This window comes from Grammomys surdaster, unplaced genomic scaffold (genome assembly GCF_004785775.1).
Source record: "Grammomys surdaster isolate TR1022 unplaced genomic scaffold, NIH_TR_1.0 188, whole genome shotgun sequence".
NCBI classification, from domain to species: Eukaryota; Metazoa; Chordata; class Mammalia; order Rodentia; family Muridae; genus Grammomys; species Grammomys surdaster.
The window spans coordinates 15,578,321-15,595,740 of record NW_021604633.1 but is presented as its reverse complement, the minus strand read 5'-3'; the positions used below and the strand labels follow the sequence as shown (position 1 = coordinate 15,595,740).

Sequence of the window (17,420 nt, the reverse complement as noted above, 5' to 3'; positions counted from 1 at the left end):
TCTCCATCTCTATGCTATTACCATACATATAAAATCAATTGACGACCACACCTTCATTGAAAAAGATATATCAATACATGTTATTTCCTTTGATTTCCACACGGAGTACTCATTGAAGACCTTACACAGGAGAAGCGGTGCTGGAGGTTTTTAAAGATTGCTTTTCAACAGTTTGAATTTAATTACATCTCCTTGCATGATAGTATTTTCATGTGGGTTTTGCTCTAGTGTTGTAGTGTCCTGAAATAAAATACATGCATACTGATGTCTCATTTGCTAAGTTTGTATCTTCATTCAGCAACCCACTCATGCACAGTGTATGAGTGAGATCAGAAAGGTAAAATGACTGCCTTCTAGAGAAGTTTTTTTTTTAATGTCTATCATACTAATGTATAATTAAGAAAAATGTTATTTGTTCATTCATTCATCCATTCATTTACTCATTTAGTAGCTAGTGAGCCACAATGCCAGCCACTATTTTAGTTAAATATCAGACACAGAGAACAATGAGCCAGCAAGATTACTCACTTCCAAGACTGATGACTATTTTATATATAAACATACATACATACATACATACATACATACATACATACATACATATATTTGGGTTTAGGCACATGCCTCAGAGCACATGTGTAGTGGTTAGAGAACAACTCCTGAGAGTCAGGTCTCATGAATCAAACTCAGGTAGTCAGGCTTGGTGGCAATTGCCTTCCCTGGTGAACCATCTCAATGGCCTGATATTTTCAATATTATGAAGCTCATATTCGGTAATTCTTCATTGAGAAATATGAGTTGTCTATTGTAGAAGAATTTTACAAATGAAATAACAGTACTTTATAAAATAATTATATTTAATCATAGTGCAATAGTAGAGTTAAGTGAACCAAACTGAAAGGATTTGGGATGTCAGGTCATATGACAATGAAGGAAAATTTTCTTCTAATCATTCTTATGTAAAATTCAAATAGTACCTAAAAACATTTAATATCCTACACTGAAGCTGCTACTCCATAGTGTAGAACTTTCTTTGATGTAAAGTGATGCTCTGAAATGAAAATCCAAATTATTTGAAGACAATTTCTAAGACATCCCTCTAAAAAGTAGTTTGTCTTCTAGTTTTCACTTGAGCCATACATGAGATGAGAGCTAGGCTTCAAAGTAAAACGGGTGCATATGTATGGGACTGTTTTAACAGACACCTTTTTTCTATCAAGATTTAGAAATGCATTTTTATGAATGGTCCAGCCATGCCCAACTTGGAAGAAATATTTGAGTTTGATGTCCATGAATGAAATAAGAAATAAATAATAAAGTTTGATAGGCCCAGAAAGTATAAAAAAAAAAACTCTGTCTGTTCATTGAGACCCTTTTAAGCAGGGGCAGAGCACTTTTCTTTAAAACATTCACAAGACCTTGGGTTCAGCCACTAATATCATAAACAAAAAAGAGGAGATAACCCACCAAAAGGTACTAGGTAATCTGACATCAGCATATCCCAATGCAAGTATCAGGGACCCAATCAGTGCAGAAAGGAATGTCCACACAGTAAGATGTACAAACATGCACACAGACACAAAAGGTGCATCTGTGCGTTGCTTAAAAGATTACTTCTGAAACTCAAAGCTGTAATTCAGGAATTGTGAAGCCTTCAATGAGTTTGTGTTTTTCTATTTAAAAATCCTGTTTGTAGTCCCTGGACAAAAATACAGCAAAACTGCATTAAACAAGTCGCCAAGAGTATAATGGGAAAACCATAGAGCATGAGGGAAATTTGGCACAATTTTTAAATTAAAACACAAACTGTTGCATGCTCATTATAAAGAATTAAGAATATACAGCACATCTGTATGGCCTCCTGCCTTAGGCTGAGAAACAGTAAAGCACTATCCATCACTGATCTCACATCAGTCAGAGGATGATTACCCTGAATACCTGACAATGTGGTCCTACAGTCTTTGTGACATCATTTGAGGAAAGGATTTGACCACAAGATCTGATTTTTATTTGACTGCCTTTCAAAACATAGTTTATTTTCTCAAGTTTCAGCAGTAAGACTGACATACTATGTTTTTTGTTGGTTTTATTTAGCAATGAGTATATGATTTCAACGATGGCTGTTTGACACTGGAAAGCTATTAGAGGGCTCATCCTTAGAAAGGACTTCTCTTGCTCTCAGCATTATGTGGTTGCCTGTAGTTCTTTGTCCATGGGTGGGACTACCAAGAGATTTCACCCCTTTCACATCAGCATGTCCATACACAAAGGTAAATGGCCTCAGCAGACCGTGTGTGTGTGTGTGTGTGTGTGTGTGTGTGTGTGTGTCTCTCTCTCTCTCTCTCTCTCTCTCTCTCTCTCTCTCACTCTCTCTCTCTATGTCTTTCTGTCTGTGTGTGTTTGTGTGTGAGACACAGAAACACAGAGAGACAGAAAGGTAGACAAAGAGACAGACAGAAAGACAGAGACACAGAGAGAACAGTAACAACTAAGGAAAGAGACATCATGATTTAAAGAAGGAGTAATAAAAAAGTAATGAGTGTCAAAGTTCTATTATATTTGGGACAAAATATGAAAATCCCAGGGCCCATACACTCTGAGTTGCTGTTAAAGAACTCTACAACTTGACCTTGAGACACCTGTGATAGACTCATAAATTAACCATGGACCAACCTCTGACCACAGAATGTGATTAGCCTCTTACCCAGAGGTTCCCTCCCCATCTTCACAGGCCACTGACCTTTGATTTCTTCCAACTGAGTTTATCAAAGAGGAAAACAATCTGAGGGTATCTTGATTATCACCTATTGTGGCATTGCTAATAAAACAGAAGCTTTTCCCAGTGGAAATCAAGATAAACTAAAGCTTCAGGAGAAGGGAGCTGTACACATGTATGCATATACTATATACATATATTAGTTAAAAATAATCCCAGGGTTAAAAATGTAATTAAATAAGCACTTGACTAGTATATACAGAGGCAGAGATTCAGTTCTTAACACACGCAATTTCAAGACTTCCAAAATTCTCTATTTATTCAAGTCCTAAAAAATCTATTTAAAGAATACTTGTGACCCTAGAGAAACTATTTCTATGGTAAAGCTTGAAAAACATGTTAAATATGTAAGTAAATATGATGAGAATCTAAGAGTATCATGAAATTTCAGCATACACCCCTTCAGAAACTATTCAAATATATTATGCCTTCACAAAGGACTACATTGAAATAGTTTTGAATGAATTTAAGATTATGAAAATCATATAATTATATGTAAATAAAATCACAAGGGGTTGCAAGGAGTTCTCCTTCTTAAATGTTCACATTTTCATAATATTCTCTGACTGATGTGTTTGTAATTTAACAAAGAGCATTTTCCACATAGATCTATGATTCAACTACAACCTCAAGCAAGATTTCATCTCTGTCTCCCAATTCAAAATATAGGCTAATGGCATTTTACTCTGAGATGAGTCAAGGTTAAACAGAACCCACAAATGAGCACTTTCTCTAAAGAGGTATACACTTGGGACTATATAATGCTAAATAAGGGGAGAATAAAGGAGAAGTTTAAAAGGGATATCAACATTCACATATTCTCAAGTAGTTCTCAAATAATACTAAACACAGTATAGTTCTGACGTAAATTTTAGACTTCCTAAGAATATGGAGAGAGGAAGAAACTCAAGCACAAAAGGAAAGTTTATAGCTTAGAATGCCATGCGCTCTTCTAATTATGCTCAAAACTCATTTTCACATATAATATACTAATTAAGTGCTTGGTTGAGCAAAAATAAATATACATAAGAATTCTTTTCATAGTGTGACTACTTAGATAATCTGTGATGGTCCAGAAATCACAACACCAGCAATAATAGTCCTTGTCTTCTGGTTGAATCTCTCACTCTCTCTAGCTAGTCCTAAAAAGCAGATTTCTTCATAATGGCAACTCCTCATTCAAGAAGATGCTGAAATCCACATAGTATTAACAATCCATATGGAAACATGAAAATTTCAACTGAAATACCCTTTTTGTACTAAAGCTGAGAGAGTAATCTGATTGGTTGAAATGCACAACAAAATTACCCCTAGGGACCAGACAGATCTCTCATTATTGTCCTTACACAATGCCTACCTGTTTTCATTGGAATAAAGTATTATGATCAGAGGAAAACCAATCAAAATAGCAACAACCCCCAACTCAATGAGCCTGTACATGGACCACACATCTGTCTGAGAAACAGGCAGGTGAGTGGTGCTCTTTCAGTAACAATTTGACACAAAGTGGATCTTGGTAGTTGATAAACATTTGGAGGCTAAATGAAGATCATTTTATCAATGGCTGTGTTCACATCAAGGTACCTAAACCCAAGCTGTTTGCCTCCTTCATTTGATGACTGAGGTGATACTCTTTTCCATTTATCACCGTGTAGATATAAGCATGAAATGAAATACTAATAATGGTAGACAATTAATTTGGAATAATGACAGACAACTAATTTGATAGCCTTTAAAGGCCACTATGAGTAAAACGCACTGATCCTAACTTGTTAATGGTGCAGGGTAAGAGTACTGAATACAAACATGATAGAATAAAGAATTTAAAGGTTAAACTGGGATAAATGAGTTAGCACCTAGACGATTATCGAACACTTTAAGAATATTTTTATTCACAGAATAGTACCACACATATACAAACTTGGAACGTGGAGAGACCTCAAATATCATGTAATCCAATTTCTAAGCTTAAAAAAATCAGTAATTTGCAGCAGAGAAGAAACTGTATTCTATCCACAGTCTCCAAGTCGTTTATAAACTAGTACCATATGTCTTTATGCAAAGCAAGAGTTACTTAACTTATTCAGTGAACAGGTCAATATTTTAATTGTGAATATTTGAAGCACCCACTTTCTTAAAAAGCAATAAACAAGTTCAGGTAACTGGGTTTGAGATATTAGGAAATAAATATTTCCCAAGTGAAAAGAAAAATGGTCTTTTTGAATATGTATAGTAAAACTCAATGATTCTTTAGGGTTATGAAGCCTTCAATTAAAAATAAAGGAAGGCTGAATTTTTACAACAAGGTACTCTAAAATCAGATAATAGAAGAATGGATTTAGAGATCTTTATACAAATGAACTGAGATAATTTGTTAAAGAAGAAAGGGGAAAGCTGGGTTTTAATGTAGCCATGGCAACTTTCTAACTTCACCAATTTTTCCCCCTGGAGTCAAGTATCAAAATGTTTCTCCTCCACATGGTACAGCCTTTATAATACACATAATGAGGTACAAGCAAAGGAACACTATGCTCTTAAGCTTCTGAATTGTAAAGCGTCATTGGAAAGACAGTACATTTTAAATTTGTCTTGTCCACCAGTTTCTCCCCTATCCTAAAGGAACATTCTATTATAAACAACATAAAAGACCTGGTAACATTTCAGCTACTCCTGCTAGACAGACAGAATTAAGCATTCTTTCCTCAGCACACACCCAGACCATTACACATGGCCTTATTGTAAATCACATCGACTGTGCAGTATACTCCTTATTGACTCGACCCACTGAGAAATTTGCAAGCAGATACAGGGTCTTACTAATGGCCAGCTTTCCATGTCTACAGGATTGCCTGCCTCAAAGAGGTGATCAGTCAGTGACTAGCCAATGATGAGACACAAAGAAGGACCAGGACAGGGTTCTCTCCACTGTGGAGATCACAAGTCTTTCCTCCATAAAGAGTCCATATGCAATCCAATATAGGTGTTTTCTTCTTGATTCTGATCAAAAAATATATTAAAAGGAAACGTCAGCCATGATAAGTGTCCACAGGCATTAAAAAATATGAGAATTTTTAAAATTGATTTCTCTCAGTGAACTAAATTGGGATGCTTCACGCTGTCAGTGTTCCATATAAAACATTTTAAGCCTGTTGCTCTTCTGCAGGCAAAGTCTGCATGGGGAGGCAATTGGAGAAACTACAGAAGCTTTGCAAAACATTCAGGGAGCACAAAAGAACACGTACATTAGGGAAAAATATCCCACATTTCCAAGTGCTTCTGAAATTAAAATAAAACAAATTTAAAAAAAAAGGTCTTGATTCAGTCCACAAGAAAGCCTTATGGTAGCCAAGAGACTGTAATAAATATATTTTTAAATTTTTCAGTTTTAAAAAGGAAATGATGCATACAATGAAATGAAAGCACACTATCTGGTATAGTATGCACCCAAGAGTATTGACTCAAGGGTAGATGGATACATACGTGAAAGGGAGAATGCATGATGACTTTACTATCAGGGCCATTCCAATCATGTGAGAGCATCATGAGAACTACCATGGGTTAAGATAAAGTTTTCCATTTCTAATGACATTTCAATATTGTCTGAGCTTTAAAGATATACAATTTCAGTCTATCTTGCTTTAATATATGAGTGTGTTGTCTTCAAGATTAAAAAAAATGATGTTTTAAAATAGTTCTCTATGAAAACAAACAAAAGTGACTGAGAAGAACAAAAGTAAACTCATTGAGTTCCCAATGCCTGATCACACTAAAGCTTCAACTGACTACAGGCCGCACTCTGCACTTGGTAAGCGTATCTACATGCTGCTAAATTACCACAGTGTAAGGGAAAGAGAGAAATTTGGTCTATACATTAAGTGGTGTTTTTTTTAATGCATTCATCAGTCAATTCATAATATCTACTCCTAAAATCGTTAACCCTCAAGTCAAAATACAGATTTCCCCTGAAGTCTGAAATTCTTGATAAATGATGGAATACAGGACATTATTTAAGTAAATTTGCTGTGATCTAGTTCACATTTTCCTAAATTTGAAATGCTTCTCAAAAAGTCTTTATCTTTTATTCTGTATGATCAAAATCTATGAATAGCAGCTAGAAACCTGGGACCTGAGAAGCGATAGGTGAAGAGGTTTTTTGAAATTCTGAGAAATTTACGTAAACTGCATTTAAGCTGGTCAGCTTATTTTTAGGTGTGCAATGGGTTATTTTTAAACTTCTTGTATCAATGTATAGGAAAAGGAAGAAAACTCTTTTAAGATCAACGATGTAGTCCATTTCCTCAGTGGTGAAACTAATGCATAGGTTGAAAAAAATGGCTGTTTTAAAATGGCTGTAACTTTTCTCTCACTTTCAAGTAGCTACAATTTTCTCACGTTCAAGTAGATGCTTGGTAGAGAAAGGTGAAATTTCTTAAGGGAAATTAATTGTTTTAAAAGTGTGATGATTCATTTTTTATCTACTCCTTTCTGATTATTGTTTACTGTTGAATACTTGAATCATTTTTTAAATTAGGATAATCATTTGATTTGCTATCATTCAATACAAACATTGGAAAGACACATTTGTAAGTAATTAATCAGCAAATTATTATTAACTAAGTTCTGATCAACCAAGTAAATGTATTAATATAATCAAACAAATTGAGTTGAACAATGATCCTAATCATAATAACCTTATGCTCTAAAAAGAACAATAATCAAATCATTAAATGTCTAGCAAAAGAGTAATCAGTCAGTACGTAGCTATTCATAATCTAATAACCTAACATATATACTTTTATTACTAATAATTTCATTTTCATTAGACTCTTAAATAAACATGAATGGCAATTAGGATAACAGTTGAAAATTGACAAAGGAAAAGATTCCAGCCAAGGCACTTGGGTTTGAGTCACACCAGGTCACACCAGGAAGCCTCTACAGGCATACTGTGTCCTGTAGCAGGAAAGGAAGCCTTCATTGTCATGACTGTGATAACCCAGAGCCCGAGTTTGACTTTGCTGCCTCTGAGCCTATATTCATAAGGAAGCTAGAGACACAAGACTTATTTATACATAAGGTGATAACTTATGTATAATGTCATTGTTACATAAAACATAGGTAAGATGCAGTTTCAGTATGTGATAAAACAAATACAAGTAAGAGGAACTACATTTATTGAAGGTTCAAAAAATTGACAAGATGGAATGCTAGAATTTTATGTAAACTGATGGAAATGTATATTTATTCCTGAGATCCTTTCACTGGGGCACTGAAAACTTCCAAGACTGTTTTTCTAATGGAGTAATGGTGCTTGCTGTACAGTAGACCCAGGAGTTGTAATCCTTCTTTCAGTCACATTTCTTGTAATAACATGATACTTCTGTAATAACATGATACTAATTCCCTGTGAGTTTAGTTTGTGTGAGTCACACCTTCAGCATAACTAGTTTTGGTAAAATGAATTTTCTATACTTCAAAATCTGAAGAGTAGAGTTTTAACAAATCTAAGAAAAAAATTTCCACTGTATTAAATTTTTGTTAAAATTACCTCAATTCTACTCACGTGGGCAGGGTGACCTTCTAGAAAGAGTTGGCCACATAAGTGGTGGACACTGTGTCCTAATCATACCCTATTATTTATCAGCTAAATGTTCTTAGGCAGAGGAGACGTCAAGCAGGAGAGATTATAATACTGTAAGATTTCAGGTCCTATTCATTAAAAGTACATGGCTATACAAGCACCTCACTACCCTATTTTGCAAGGCCATTGGTAACATAAACAATTGCTAACAAGAAGACTCGGAAGCTGTGAAGCACTAAGAAGAAAGATGGTGTCTGCCTTAGGACCTTTCGAATAGCCTGTGGGAATAGCTGCTAGTGAAAGCATCACAACAATTTCCATAGACGTAAGACAAAGTCAATATTCCATAGTCTGCGCTATTCTTTCCACTCTCCAAACGTCCTCTCAGATACCAGCATAAACAAAATCTGAGGTTGTACACTACTGTAAGAACTCTTCCTTCTGAAAGTCTTCTAGATAAAAACCTAGCTCAAACTCTTGTCTCAAAGCTATGGCTATGCCATTGATGGAATGGAATCAGAAAAATATTCTAATCAAACATAAATGCCAATGTTCAAAGATACCCATCAAGTTAATTTCCAAATAAAAACTTATATTATTCTATTAATCATGTCATTTAATAATTCACCTTCAGGTTAACTTGCAGGACATAGGCTCCCCTTCACATAGTAGAGAAAGCAGATAAAACCAATTAACTGGCAGAAGTCACATCTCCTTCATTCTCGGCTGAGTGATTTATGAAAATATACAGAAGTGTATTTTGTCATTTCTACCTAGACTTTTCCTTCATCTTGAACATAAGAGGTAATGGGTTTCCATACTGGTTTTCTTCAGTTGCTATTTCTGTAGGCTCCTGTCTGGTCTCTTGCTTGCATGCATTTTAATCATCTATTTACTAATGCTTTGACTTCCTGCCTGAAAGTTCACTATGGAAAGTGATAATATCCAAGTGATCTTTTTCTCTATTGGCTATTAACCCAATAACTAAAACATAGAAGTTGCTCAATAAATCTCACTAAATTACAAATGAATGAACCACAGATGCAGTAGATCAGCAGTTCTCAACTCGCAGATCATGACTCCTTTGGAAGTTGCATATCAGATATTTACACTATTAATATAACAGTAGCAAAATCATATTTATGAAGTAGGAACAAATAATTTTAAGGTTAGGGGTCTCCATAACATGAGGAACTGTATGAGTCACCACAACATAAAGAAGGTTGAGAAACACCATGGTTAGAATCTAACATTCCTTTGTGTTATCCTCAGAATTAATACTTCAATCTTATATAAAAATATAGTTAGTATAGAATTTGTATTCATAGTAAAATAAACATGAATATGAGCAGTTAAACTTATTGGTGTTTAAAAATGAACAACTGGATTGCTTTTATTGTATGTAAAATTGTAGAAATGTACATTTCTTCACATTCATTCACTGGTATGCTCTACAAATTTCTTGAGTTTGTGCTACATTCCAGTTACCAAGGTTAGGAAAAGACAAGAAAATCTCATGTTCTAGAGGAGGTATGACTGGAAGCATAAAATGCTGAGAAGGAAGAGGGAGAAGGTATATGAAAGGCAGTCTTCCCAGAGGATACAGACTTGAAGGGTGAAAAGATATTTCAGATGCCTTTGACTCAAGGCAAGTTAATAGTTAACTGAAGAAAAATCACGACGTAGTATCAGACAAAATCATATTTGTGACTGTTAAGGGGAAGAGAGAAGATAGCTGTAAATGTAAACTGTAAGTCAATCATAGTATTTCCTTAGAAATAAATATTTCTTTATTTTAAAACAGTAGTATTTATACCTCTCTATGAGAACACATGCCATTTGTGTTTATGTGTATGGATATTCTTTATGTGTATTGCTGAAATGTCCACCATATCTTCATCCACTTATGCCACTGTAACCATCAATGCTGAGAGGCAACAAGCCCAAAATGAAGAGTCTAGCCACACCTGAATCTCTAAACCATGTGACGACACAGGAGGCAGCTCACCAGCAATCTGCCTGGATCAAGCATAGGCCTACCAGTACTACATCCTGTTAAACAAACTGTAATGTGCTTTTGAACTTCTTTTTTTTTTACAAAAAATTGAAAAAAAAAACCATTTAAAGAAGGACTATCCACTTTAGAGATGTAAGATAGTTGTTTTTATTGCTAGCTACTGATGGGATGTAGATTATTCTCAATGATAAACAATCAAATCTTCATCCTATGTTACTTTTATACAAGTATATCTACAGTAAGGTAAATTAACCTCCAATTTTTGAAACTCTCAAATCATTTTATACAAAGCAGACGACAGAGAGAGGCAGGAACAAAAATAAGGAATTGTGGTAAATATCACTACTTAGCTCATTCAGCAATCAGGAATAACTTTGCTCCCAAGTGCTGACTATAAGTGGTAGGAGAAGCTACAGGCTCACTATTTGATTATAATAATACAGGATTATTAGTTTAGACCTTACATCAAACCCCACCACGCCCTCAAAGCTGTTGTCTTTTATTTTTCACTATCGTTCATTCATAAAGACAAAGAAACATAAAGTAAGTAAAGCTAGAGATATAAACAAAGAATTGAAACAACTGAAAAATTCTAGAAGGATATTTATCATACTGAATGAAACTTCAGTCCTCTGAAGCTTAAATTCTTGATTTACCTAATGTCTGGGCCAATAATAAGGACAAAGTCATGAAAATGTACTGAAATAATTGTAAACTCTAGTAATATTTACATGTGTGAAATAATTATATCTAGTTAAACATTAATTATGAATTTTCCTCTTGAACTAATTTTTCTCTCTCCCTCTAATTGCACTTAGACTAATGCCTCTTCATCTGCACGTACTGGATAAGCATGGGATTTGAACCGCAGACTTCCAAATAAATGAATTGTTCCATATCCTCTGACCATCTACTCATACATCATCTTCAAAGATTCCATAAATACCCTATCACTGAGGAGACGGCAAGCATCTTTCCTCCACTATGCACGCAAATTTTGGAAAATACATGTGTGGCGCTCATAAGTGTTTCCATGAAGAAAACACCTACAGTCCTGTGGCATTCATCATTTGACAAATGCAAATACTTTCCTCATCAGTCAGCTCCTACTGAACTTACTGATAGTAACTGGAATCCTTAAGGGCCTGTTAAATTTCTGAAGACAAAAGCTAAGATGAAGGACACGCCACTCCAAGTCCATGTGCTACTTGGCCTCGCTATCACTACACTAGTACAAGCTGTAGATAAAAAAGTGGATTGCCCCCAGTTATGTACATGTGAGATTAGGCCTTGGTTTACCCCCAGATCCATCTATATGGAAGCATCTACAGTGGACTGTAATGATTTAGGGCTTTTAAACTTCCCAGCCAGATTGCCTGCAGACACACAGATTCTACTCCTACAGACTAACAATATTGCAAGAATTGAACATTCCATAGACTTTCCAGTAAACCTTACTGGCCTGGACTTATCTCAAAACAATTTATCTTCAGTCACTAATATCAATGTACAGAAGATGTCTCAGCTTCTTTCTGTGTACCTAGAGGAAAACAAGCTAACTGAGCTGCCTGAAAAGTGTCTGTATGGACTGAGCAACTTGCAAGAACTTTATGTTAATCACAACTTGCTCTCTACCATTTCTCCCGGAGCCTTTATTGGCCTACATAACCTTCTTCGACTTCATCTCAACTCAAACAGACTGCAGACGATCAACAGTAAGTGGTTTGATGCGCTTCCCAATCTCGAGATTCTGATGCTTGGAGACAACCCCATCATCAGAATCAAGGACATGAACTTTCAGCCTCTTCTCAAGCTCCGCAGCCTGGTTATAGCTGGCATAAACCTCACGGAAATACCAGATGACGCCTTGGTTGGATTGGAAAACCTGGAAAGCATCTCTTTTTATGATAATAGGCTTAATAAGGTACCCCAGGTTGCTCTTCAAAAAGCTATTAACCTCAAGTTTTTGGATCTAAATAAAAATCCTATTAACAGAATACGAAGGGGTGATTTTAGCAATATGCTACACTTGAAGGAGCTGGGGATAAACAATATGCCTGAGCTCGTCTCCATTGACAGTCTCGCTGTGGACAACTTGCCAGATTTGCGAAAAATAGAAGCTACTAACAACCCCAGATTGTCTTACATTCACCCTAATGCATTTTTCAGACTCCCAAAGCTAGAATCCCTCATGCTCAACAGCAACGCCCTCAGTGCCCTCTACCATGGTACCATAGAGTCTTTGCCAAACCTCAAGGAAATCAGCATACACAGCAATCCTATCCGGTGTGACTGTGTAATCCGCTGGATTAACATGAACAAAACTAACATTCGGTTTATGGAACCAGATTCTCTGTTCTGTGTGGATCCACCTGAATTCCAAGGCCAGAATGTTCGGCAAGTGCATTTCAGGGATATGATGGAAATCTGCCTCCCTCTTATAGCTCCTGAGAGCTTTCCTTCTAATCTGGATGTAGAAGCTGACAGCTATGTTTCGCTTCACTGCAGAGCTACTGCAGAACCCCAGCCTGAAATCTACTGGATCACACCTTCTGGTAAAAAACTATTGCCAAATACTCAGAGAGAGAAGTTCTATGTTCATTCTGAAGGCACACTAGACATAAGAGGCATAACCCCAAAGGAAGGTGGGCTGTACACCTGCATAGCAACGAACCTAGTTGGTGCTGACTTGAAGTCTATTATGATCAAAGTGGGAGGTTCTGTTCCTCAGGATAACAATGGGTCACTGAATATTAAAATAAGAGATATCCGGGCCAATTCTGTTCTGGTGTCTTGGAAAGCAAGCTCAAAAATTCTCAAATCCAGCATTAAGTGGACAGCCTTTGTCAAGACTGAAGACTCTCATGCTGCCCAAAGTGCTCGGTTACCATCAGATGTCAAGATATATAACCTTACTCATCTGAAACCATCTACCGAGTACAAAATTTGTATTGATATTCCCACCATCTATCAGAAAAGCAGAAAACAATGTGTGAATGTCACCACAAAAAGTCTCGAGCATGAAGGAAAAGAATACGGAAAGAGTCACACGGTATTTGTGGCCTGCGTTGGAGGCCTTCTGGGGATCATTGGTGTAATGTGTCTTTTCAGCTGCATATCACAAGAGGGGAACTGTGAGGGTGACAACAGCTATGCTGTGAATCACTGTCACAAGCCAGCCTTGGCATTCAGTGAGCTTTACCCTCCACTAATCAACCTCTGGGAGTCCAGCAAAGGAAAACGGGCATCATTGGAAGTAAAAGCAACTGCTATAGGTGTGCCGACAAACATGTCCTAAAACAACCAACCAAACCTACTTCAAAGAGAAGCTGGAGACTGCAGTAGTGCTTAAAAATCAACAACAGAAAACAGGCAGAGGACTGTCACTTTCTGAAAGGAAGACTCAGTGTCGCCAATGCTGCTCCTGACCAATGGAAAGAGGTGAAAGTTTGGCATTTTTAATTGACTGGATTCAAAGGGTACTCTGGCAACCAAATAAAACAATTCCATTTTCTAGAACTTTCATGTAACTTTTATGTCAGGACTGCAGTTAACGTGAACATTTCTGTATTTTTTTTAAGTATAGAAGAGTAGTTGAACTGAGCAATACCTCCGCCTGTGTTGTATTACACATATTAGCCACGAGTTTTTGCAGTGACCAGATAAACTTGAATTGACACGTGGTGTAACGGAAAGGACAAATTCTGTAGAGTAGACACAGTGAGTATGTGGACCACTTTTATAAGAAAAAAAAATACATTTTGGATTAAAATCAATTGCTTTTGTCTTGTTTTTGTTTCTAAATAAAGAATAATTTCTGGGAAATATCATCTGATTAGAAGTCATTTACGTACCAATATTTTTTTAAATGTGTTTTTTTAAATGCGATTGGAAACCACAATTTTTCTGATACACAAAAATGGATTTTAGACAGCAATTTACCAATATTAAAAGATTAGAATATTATGTTTAGCACTTTAAATATTAATTAAGTCATCCAGGAAATTATGAATACATTTAAAGATGTTTTGTGAAACAAGAAGATCTGGAACAGGATTTAATTATTAGGTTCAATGATGAAAAGCCAATACTGAAGTAAGTCAAACCCTAATTTTAATAATGAATAGGTCAACTGGAAGTGGCTACTATGCAAAAAAACTTTGTCATGTCAGCATGCTTACAGGATGCTTAAGTATATTTTCACATTTCTTTGAGACTTAAAATAATGAGCTTCAGTGATGTAACAAACAATTTAATAATCTGTTCCAGCACAAATGCAGTAAGGTAATCACATGTCCCATTTTAATAGCAAGATTTTAGAATTTTACTATAAAATATGAATATGTAAGAAAACTTTGTGAAGTTCAACTTTTTGAAACTCTAACTTATACATTTTTCTCTGCTCACTATAAAAACAATGTGATCCAAGTGATTCCAGTGTTCACAGTAAAATAAAATGCAGGTTAGGTTTAGAGACAGCATCTATTTATGCAAACTAGACTCACTTTAAACTTGCTATGCAGCACATGGTGGCCTTGAACTCATGATTCTCCTGCCAGAACCCCTCATGAATAAAGTTATAGATATATACTACTGATAAAAAAAATGTCAGGAAACAGTTTCATTGGCTAAGATGAATTCTAAAGGTGATTTAGGGTAAAATACACTCATAAAGGGCAATCAATTAAGACTGAACAGGAAATGTCCAAAAACACATGTTAAAATAATCTCACATTACAAAAATGAAAATACTGTTTTGAAATCCTTTATATAAAGTTAAAGAATTTTATTTGAAAAATTAGCAAAAACTAGGGAGATTGAGAGTTTTAGTCATTTTACAAATAAAAACAGTTCTACAAAAACAAGTTCACTTTTTTTACACAGAAGAGAAACATTCTTAATTTTAAATACCAATCTTAAATAATAAGTCACAGTTTTCATAGGCAAATTGCTTTTCTCTCCAGCTAGGAGCTTCTATATTAATAACTATTGTGCTGTTCCTAACCAAGTGTTTAACATTTTACAGTGGCTGAGTGCATATTATCAGCACGTCACCAGCCTGTAAGCATTCCCAGCATGGCAGCCATATCAATTTATTTGTTGATATTAGACATTTCTTTTGTGTTAGCATTGACAGTTTCTAATTAAATCCTAGCTGGTTTTGACAATATGGAAGGTAATTGCTATCAACTCTTTAAAATGAAAGGACAAGCTGTGTTAATTTCAACAAAACCCAAATATGGAGCTTGTTAAGTCAATGTGTTTCCCAAGAACAGATTTTACAACCTGATGAATCACTATCACACAGAAGCTGACATTAGAATTTATCAGTAAGACATGCTCATATATCATGAGAGGTTTCATGAAAGGTTTCAGCACCACGGACAGAGCTTTGTGAGGCTCAGCTATTTATCAAAAATTTAAGAGCTGAAATATGACCTATTAGGATGCAGTTGCTGTATAGGTCAGCAAGATATTGACCATGTATTATGTGTTTCCTTCAAATTTCCCTTCATGAGGAACCATCACAGACACATCTAAAGCTTACAATGCATTTCCAGCTATATATAATCTTTGAAAATTGTTACTCAATAAGACCAATTCACAGATAAATAGAAGGCATGTAAATAAATTTTTGTTACTAACAAATAAATGTAGGTTCTTAAAGCATGATATGATTTTATTTAAGCTTTAATCTAATGCATCAGCAAATAAAGGAAATCTGCTTCAATAAAGAGAATAACACATAGTACCCCCTATACGACCTCCTAAACAATCACAAAATTAAATGAGCACTAGTCAAATGAGTCACACATAATTTATAGTTGAATTGTGTCATATGGAGTCACCTGTTGCAGTAAAGTTTACCTAAAAAAAAAAAAAAAAAGAATTCTGAAGCCTATACTGCCACAAATGTCCACTGATGTACTTATCTTTATGGAGAAAACCAATCTCACACAAAAGTTATTTTGAAAAGAAATGACCTACTCTCACAATTTTTAGTACAAAACAATTCCGTATTCTTGAAAAAGAAGCATGCCGAAACAACACAAAGAATAGTCATGATCGTGTAATGAGGTTTTGATTGCCAATATACTGCGTACACAAAACTGGTGCCATTACATGGGGGTGCAAATCTCCTACTAACTAGTGTTATCCTGGCTGTCATTAATATCAGAAATAATACCTTATGTATGCCCAGATGTTCATGGAAATGGACTTTGTGTTGTCAGCTGAACCAATATGCAATATATACAATTATAGATAGCACATGATTTTGAAGGGATAATGACTGTGACTAGTTGAATATTACACTATGCTTTTATCAGCATTTAGAGTGAAGTTCTTCCACTTATTAGAAAATTAACTATAAAATCGTGTAGCATGCTATGATGGTGACAGCCCCATACATCGTCCTGCTTATAGTGTCTCCTGAGGAGGTCAAGTAATTGACCTGCACTAGTAATTGGTAGAAGTGCACTCTGCAATGCCCACACAGCAGTGACATCAACTCAGCACACAGTTTTACAGTGTAGCTTATTATCAAGTGATGCATGGCTATATTGAAAAACAAAGACAAAAACTAGCAATAAACTCACGTTATTATCTGTATAGTAAAGTTTAGAAATGCTATTAGTTTGCCTGAAATGAAGTTTTGAGACATATATTTATCACTTAACACATTTTCTCTATCAAGTTATCACAAATATTTATTAACTGTGATACTTGGTGACATCAGTGTTGGTTTTTATTATTTATACACCCACGCTACTCATAAATCACAGAACTTTTAAGCTCAACATAACTTATAGAAATATGTTGACATAGGAGCTTATTAAATATATATTACTGAGTTTATTCTCTGTATTACTATAACTAGCTCAATACCATCTTCAGAATGATTAAATAACGAATCTTATCTACTTCCCATACATGTTTTTCTAAGCAGGGAAAGACATATACATATACATATACATATACATATACATATACATATACATATACATATACATATACATATACATATACATATACATATACATATA

General features: G+C 35.3%; 2 protein-coding genes across 9 annotated transcripts in view; one reads left to right on the top strand and one right to left on the bottom strand.

The window, feature by feature from the left end:
• Lrrn3 (leucine rich repeat neuronal 3) overlaps positions 1–14,201 on the top strand; it is a 32,582-nt gene extending 18,381 nt beyond the window's left edge. For 2 of the 3 annotated variants that reach the window (XM_028768877.1, XM_028768875.1), the window contains exon 2: positions 11,193–14,201. In XM_028768877.1, coding sequence (XP_028624710.1) covers positions 11,549–13,672 — 2,124 coding nt within the window. In that variant the 5' untranslated portion in view covers positions 11,193–11,548 and the 3' untranslated portion in view covers positions 13,673–14,201. Of the gene's footprint in view, positions 1–6,887; positions 6,917–11,192 lie in introns of all 3 variants that reach the window. The other variant, XM_028768876.1, reaches the window with a different exon arrangement.
• Immp2l (inner mitochondrial membrane peptidase subunit 2) overlaps positions 1–17,420 on the bottom strand; it is a 796,480-nt gene that overhangs the window by 373,840 nt on the left and 405,220 nt on the right. The gene's annotated exons all lie outside the window — the stretch shown is intronic.